The sequence below is a fragment of the Cynara cardunculus genome (assembly GCF_001531365.2).
Source record: "Cynara cardunculus var. scolymus isolate 2C chromosome LG 3, CcrdV1, whole genome shotgun sequence".
NCBI lineage: Eukaryota > Viridiplantae > Streptophyta > Magnoliopsida > Asterales > Asteraceae > Cynara > Cynara cardunculus.
In genome coordinates this window covers 5244602-5252285 of record NC_037530.1, presented here as the reverse complement: position 1 = coordinate 5252285, position 7684 = coordinate 5244602, and the positions used below count along the sequence as shown (strand labels likewise).

General features: G+C 34.1%; 1 protein-coding gene across 1 annotated transcript; it reads left to right on the top strand.

Moving 5' to 3' along the window:
- The first annotated feature begins 1163 nt into the window (after nt 1–1163).
- LOC112510043 (RHOMBOID-like protein 2) lies at nt 1164–3349 on the top strand. The gene is made up of 5 exons (XM_025115303.1): nt 1164–1612; nt 2218–2381; nt 2465–2628; nt 2710–2960; nt 3045–3349. Exons 1-5 carry the CDS (start codon nt 1326–1328, stop codon nt 3157–3159), a joined length of 981 nt encoding a protein of 326 aa, XP_024971071.1. The 5' UTR covers nt 1164–1325; the 3' UTR covers nt 3160–3349.
- Nucleotides 3350–7684: the final 4335 nt, after the last annotated feature.

The following is a 7684-nucleotide window of genomic DNA, read 5'->3' as shown; positions in this document are numbered from 1 at the left end:
TGTGTGTGTGTGTGTGTGTGTGTGTATATATGCATATATTGTAATTTAATAATTTGAGAATTTCAAAATTTGTATGATCCTTTAGATTTCCATCTTAAGGTTTTGTTTCACATTATTTTTTTTCCATTTAAGATAATATTTAATGTATTAATTTACAAATATTTGTTTCACAATACGTTTGTTTTATATGTATTCGGTTCACAATGTAAAAGTTTTTTACACGTGTTGGAATATTTTATCCACCTAGGGTTCGATTCCAAGCATACATAACAATTGTGGCCACTAAGTTCATCGTGGCTGATTTCTTGCAGTCGCCATTTGCTGGGATTAGTCCAAACATAACCTATGACACCCTGCAAAAAAAAAAGTTCACATTGTGAACCGAGTATATGTAAAACAAACACATGGTAAAACAGATATATATTAATAACTACATTACATCCTAGCCATATATGAAAAAAGATCATATAAAATAACACGTGATGCACTAGAAAGCTCTCATGATTTAGAGAGTTCTCAAATGAATGTCCCTTATATATAAACATATAAAAAATGTTTCCAAGATAAATACAAACAACTGTATGAGAATAAAAGTTAAAGTAAAAAGTGTAAAAAAGATTTAAATTCTTGATCATTTTTAATTTCAAATCAATCAATAAATTATGCTTTAGAAGTGAATTGATCTGATACTTCTCATTATTGTTGATCTTCAATTAGAATTAATTCAAGATTGAAGATCCTAAGAAAGGTTTTCTATAACCTTGTTCTCACCGAAACCCCACTCTTCACCATAAATCACAATGGTGGTGCCTGATTGGTTTGAGCTTGACTGCAAAGGTCAAAAGTACCAGGAGGTCTCATGTTCAAATCCAAGGAGGAATAAAAATCTCTTTGTGGCTACGGAGGTTCAAATGCGATGACTTCGAACTATCTGTAAAGCGGTAGTCATACTGAGATTAGTCGACACACATAACAGGTTGGATATCTAAGTTAATAAAAAAAAAGTTATATAAAGAAAAACTATATTCTAATAATTGCTAAATAATATGAACCGCTTTATAATTTATTTATATTTTATGTCAGCCGACGTAGAAATAAGTCCCGAGAGACACGAAAGATCCCCTGGATGACAGCCCCATCAACATTTGCGTGGCTGTAAAATCGGGTAACCAGGTGATCACGCCGTCAAATCAACAACCCCACGTCCTACTCATCACACTAAGCACACGATTTTCCAGTAATTTCTCCCACCTTCCATTATACCCTTTTCATCATCATACACAAATCGTCTGCAGTTTATTGATCATCTTCGCCGGAGGAATACGATGATTTCCGGGGATGATTTGGAACGCCATGGAAGACCCAAGAGCAGTAACAGAACAGAAAACTATTCTTCATCGTCATATGCGCATACAGAAACCTATTGGACTTCATGGTTGATCCCTGTGTTCGTGATCGCTAATATTGCTGTTTTTGTTGTGCTCATGTACATCAACAATTGCCCCAAACACAATCATTCGCGTATCTATGGCAAGTGCGTGGCGAGGTTTCTTGGTAGATTCTCGTTTCAGCCCCTTAGGGAAAACCCTCTCTTTGGCGCTTCGTCGAACACGTATTGGCTCACTTATCCTTTTTCTATTTTTGCTGAATCTTCATTGAAATTTGGATTCTTTAGGTTTGCGAATTGTTATTACTGATGGGTATGTTCGTGATCAGAAAATTCTATCTGTTCTTTGGTGCTAAAAAAGTAGAATTGAGATTGAATTTGTGAAAGAAATATCCCCTTTTGATGACTTCTGGTGTCCAATTGGTACTTTTCGATTTCAAAATTGGTTTGAACCCTAAATGTTCTATGCCATATAAAGATGATATGGATGTTAAATTTTATGACAATCGATACAGACTTTGCATTGAGAAGTACCAATCTTGACATAAAGATTCACGACTTTTTTAATTATAATTAAGGATGATCAAGATGTCTTCATAGGTATCTTTGATGCATCCTTCCTGTTTATTCTGCCAGCACTTGGTCCCTTATGTCATGAATTTCATTTGGGTCTTTTCGTGACTATGAGAAATTGAGAATGATGGATAGATGCAAACTAACACTTGCTACAAGTAAGGTGTCACTTAGCAGACTGTTCTGCAAGTGAAAATTTGAATTCTTTTGTGTAAAATTTATGACCAAATTGAGTTTTTTTTGTTTGTTTTGTGAAGACTAGAGAAGCTGGGAGCTCTTCAATGGTGGAAAATAGTTCATGGGCATCAAGGATGGAGGCTTGTCACTGCTAACTGGTTGCATGCTGGTTTGATTCATCTAGTTGCTAATATGCTCAGCCTTGTTCTTATCGGCATTCGTCTTGAACAGCAGTTTGGATTTTGTATGTTCACTTTTTATTTTCATTCTTATTCCTTTTCTTTTTCCCCAAATGTTTTATGATGATAATGCTGTTGAATTTGACAGTATGCATTGGAGTAATCTATCTGTTGTCTGGATTTGGAGGAAGCATTCTTTCTTCATTATTCATTCAAAGAAACATCTCAGTTGGTGCCTCTGGGGCTCTATTTGGATTACTAGGGACGATGCTATCGGAACTCATCACGAACTGGACTATCTACACCAACAAGGTTTTCATCAGTCTCCTTAAAACTTGAGTTCTTGGTCATTTGCATTCACTTTTGATGGCAAAAATGTTATCTTTTTTGCAGGCAGCAGCGTTGTTAACACTTATCGTCATGGTGGTTGTGAACTTAGCTGTGGGAATTCTGCCATTTGTCGACAATTTCGCACACATTGGTGGATTCTTGACGGGTTTTCTCCTAGGTTTCGTTTTACTTCCACGTCCTCAGTTTGGATGGTTTGAACGACATAATCTTCCAGCAGATGTTCGTGTGAAATCCAAATACAAAGCATACCAGTATGTGCTTGGCCTGCTTGCATTATGTCTCCTTGTTGCAGGGTAATTAAGCCGTAACCAACTAACCACCACCCGTTCTGAAATGTAACGCCATCTTTGCAAACTAATGTAAGTTTTATCGTGCAGATTTACTGTGGGTTTGGTGATGCTGTTTAGGGGAGAGCAGGGATACAAGCATTGCGATTGGTGTCACTACTTGAACTGTGTCCCAACGTCGAAATGGGAGTGCAATAATAGCTAGTAATGGTCTCATCTGTTCATCTGTGTAGGCCGATATTTGCATAGTTTTGGTTTAGAAATTGGTTGGTTTTTGTGTGTGTTGTGTTTGTATGTTGGTGTTATCGAAGTAGATATTTATTATTCATTGTTTACGAATTATGATGCTGATGAAGGAAGATTATTATGGAATACAAACATGTATATGATGAGGATGTCTTGTTTTCATGGAAGAACGCCTAAAGATTCCAATAAATACAGAGATAGCAGCAATAACCAATGGTTTCAAGTCAATAAGATCAATGGTAAACTTGGAAGCCGGTTTTCGCTGCGAGGGATCACCATAATACGCTCTACTCTCCCATAGGTTGTCAAAATCTCACCGCCTCTGCAGCTGCGTGGGATGCCACTACTGTTGCCTTGTGCTGGCGTTGGAAAATTCGGATGCTTATCCAGACACTCGGGGCCGTTTATCATGTGCTTATCGGCAAAAATCATAACTCTTATTGGTCTTATCGCATAACATTCTTGACCATCAAAATGGTTGTTGGTATGTGTTGTTGACCCGAGTAAGAGTAAAGTCTTTCCCTCACTTACAATCTTTGTCCTTGTTATGCTTTTTACCAGGTGAGTTTCTTGTTTCTTACCATGCTCAGCCAGTAAGGTAAGTGACGACATATGAAAAACGACCCTAAAACACACTTTTGGGTAACAAAATGGGTTAAGACCTAAGTAAATGAATTATGGATTGAAGCATTGAGCGGGCTTGATATATATTTATAGTTAATGGGTCAAAAGTCAAAGTAGGAGCTTTGGGCTTGGGGATCTTCTTGAGCCCAAAATCCTTTTTCAGTTTTAATTAATTATCTGTAATTTAATTTCGGAAATCATATTTATAGTGTTAGTTAAATATGAAATAATTAATTATTCTTAGTTTAATTTTGGATTTGTGTCAACGGCCAAAACAATTATATACGAAGGGAGAGGTCTAAATTATAAATACTTTGGGGTAACAATTTTTTACCAAATCATACTAGTTAACATGTGTGTCAGCTGTACCAATTAAATTGATATCAATTACAATCGGTTAATTGTACTGTACCATATATGCAAACTCTGTCGATACATGGTTTTGAAAGTCATGTAACATGATAGTACCAACTTATTTAATTATTTATTAGTATTTTACGTATTAAACATTGTAACTTTAACTATTTTGTTTGAACATTAGAATGCTTGCAAATTTTATTCCTTGCAATTAAAAACCTCTAGATATCACATATGTTATCTGGGAACTTAAATTTGAACAAAATGACAAGTTTTCATGTGTGTGTGTGTGTGTGTGTATATATATATATATATATATATAATTGAAGTTGGTACAAAACCAATATCAACATGTGTCAACTAAAAGATTTGGTACAAAGTATAGTTGGTTGGTACACGAAAATGGATTTTGCATACAAATTATAATTGATTGATACATTATATTGGGGAAAGAAGGAGGAAGGAGATATTGAGAACTTGTAATTTATATTATGTATTTGTTATTTTAATACAACCGGGGTCCAGAAGAAGGAGGAAGGAGCGGTCCTTATGCAACAACTTTCTTAATATTTGAACTGGTCCGTGGACCTAGGAAATTACACGACATGGGTGCTCTAAGGACAGTGCAATTGCAGACCTAAATCTAACTAATATTTCACATCAAAGGATCTAAGATTAACAAGTTAGTCGTAGTATTTGTTAATCAAAGTTATCGTGACTAGGTTACATTGGTTATTTACACAGTAGATAAAAATTTTACGAAATTATATGAATATACATATATAACTCTGGATGTTAATATAAGTTATAACATATTCAACCATGATAGTCATAGCCGCAACGAATGATGGACTCATGGTGCGAGCTTCTGTGACTCGGTCACATTCGCATTTATAGATGTTCCATGTTTTGTGTTGTATATTAATTGATGGACTTTTAGCCTTGAAAAAGAGACCAAACGCAACAATCATCTATTAAAAACATAATATATACTTAATGGAATTTGTGAGTGATAAATGTTGTGATTAGTAAATTAAATCATTACTTGAATATAAATTGAGAATTGGGTTTTAGCTCTAATCAAAACTATATTTATATCTTAAATTTTAATATTTTCTTCAAAATAAGAAATAAATTTTAAATTAATTATTTATCAAACAGAGTGACGAGGAGGAGGGAGGGGTTGAAAAATTCAAACTTGGATTCTACAAGTTTAGTCATACAAAAGAAAAATTATATATATATAGGGGCTGGTTCAAATGCTAACCAAGATTATCGTGTTAACTTTGTTAACCGATCTTGACCGTTGTGATTTAATGATATTTAAAAATTAATTATTAAATTAATATTTTCAATTTAACATATGTGAACAAAATATCAAAAGATATTTTGGTAAAAAGTAATATATCTTTGATGCACGAGTTGTCAGACATATGAACAACTTGTGTATATCTTCAAACCACATCAAACAAAAAAGATTAGACATATGAACAACATGTGAACCGTATGAACATCTTCTGTATATTCAGGAGCCAACTCTGTTGTATGTACATCAGTACATGAACACCTATGAACCAATGCATCTAGGGCTATGTGTTTTCATACGTGTTCACATGTTTTCACATGTTTTGTGTGTGTGTGTATGTATGTATTCATATGAGCATCTAGTGACTTGAATAGACATGAACATTTATGAATCACGACATCTAAGGCTGTGTGATTTCTGATGTGTTCATATGTCAAATGTGAGAAATGTCGATTAAAATAAATGTGAATTATAAAACATGAACACATGTGAAACCCCAATGTCAATATTGCATCATGATCAATTGTGATATTTTCAAATTTGTAACTTCCAATTAATTATTTAGGAGTTACAAAAAATGACAAATTACTTAAATACCCTTGTATTTAATATATGAGTTACATTTGAAACAAAAGAAAAGATGGAATATAATTGGTTGAGCTTGGTTAACATAGTTAAAAAAAATTGGTTAGTATTTGAACCAAGCTCTCTCTCTCTCTCTCTCTCTCTCTCTATATATATATATATATATATATATAAGAGGCTAATCAAATGAGAACTAATTAGTTTGTGGTAACCGTGAGGTGCAATCTTAACCACAAATCAATAGATAAATTAAAAAAATTATAATTTTGGTAATTTTGAATTAAAATTTTAATACAAATACATTTTGGGTATTTTAAAACTCTCCTTTCTTCTCACTCCGTCCACTGTCCTCCGGCCTCCGGCCACCGTCCTCCGGTGACACCACAGTGGTATTACAATACATCTTATATGTGCTTGGGTATCACACTGAGATCGTTTGTGTGGTCGACCAGAGATGTAATACAGTGGTATCAAAATGCATCTTATATGTGCTTGAGTATCACACTGTGTCTTTTGTTTAGCAGAGTCAATAATTTTAGGTATCACAGTGATATCACCGGAGGACTGCGGAGAAGGACGGAAGACGGAGAGAGAAAACAGGAGAGAGGAGAAAAAATACCTAAAATGTCCTTGTATTAAATTTTTAATTTAAAATTACCAAAATTATAAATTTTCTAATTTATCTATTGCTTTGTGGTTGAAATTGGATTTCACGGGTACCACAAACTAGTCAGTTTTCCCTTGAATGATCCCCTATATATACATATATTATGAAATTATACAAAAACAAACTAGAAAGAGAGAACATACTTTTCCATTTAACGCTCTTCCTAAGTTGGAGCGTAAATATCATGAAATGTTAAACTCGTTAAGTGAGCTAAGGATTCGTAAAATATTTTTTTTGGGATAACTTTCGTAAGAATAAACTTTTTTCTAGAATAGACTTCCAACTTCCAAGTATCGTAAAATATTGAACACAACTCATAAGTCTTATTGGGATTAATATGCATAATCTGACTTATTAAGCTCGTTGCATAACCTTTGGTATCTTGCTTTATCCATAGGCACTCGATCCAATTTCTTTACTAATTGATAGTATTGTATTTGTTGACGGTCATGCATACCTCTTTACTTCAACAAGTCAAGAATGTATTGCTTTGACTCAACTGTTCCAAGAGCAATTTCGTTTCCCAAGAAATTAACAGTTCAACCTTTGAATCCCCTTAGTGTCATCCCTTGTTAGGCCCATTTCGTCAACGTAAATAGTTAGAACAATCATTTTATCATACCTACATTTGAAAAGCAACTTACGATCTGAATTCTTTTATCGATGCCCAATCTCCCGTTGAACTAGTGAACCTGGCAAACCAAGCTCTACGAACCCGTTTCAAACCATTGATATTCTTTTAGTTTGCACAACGCTTGCTTTCTAGTACAAGTACAATATACACAAGGCAAATCCATATAAGCCTCTTCATGCATATCACCATGTAAGAATGCATTCTTAACATCAAACTTTTGTAATGTACAATAAAGGTTAGCATCTAATAAAAGAAGTACTCTGATAATATTAAATTTGACTAGTCAAGCAGATGTCTTGAAATAAAAATTC

Bases quoted from the DNA above. Each gene is read 5' to 3' on its own strand.
- LOC112510043 (XM_025115303.1), top strand. From the start codon at position 1,326: ATGATTTCCGGGGATGATTTGGAACGCCATGGAAGACCCAAGAGCAGT. The intron at 2,382-2,464 runs GTATGTTCACTT...TGAATTTGACAG, and splicing joins TGAACAGCAGTTTGGATTTT to TATGCATTGGAGTAATCTAT. The intron at 2,961-3,044 runs GTAATTAAGCCG...TTTATCGTGCAG, and splicing joins TTATGTCTCCTTGTTGCAGG to ATTTACTGTGGGTTTGGTGA.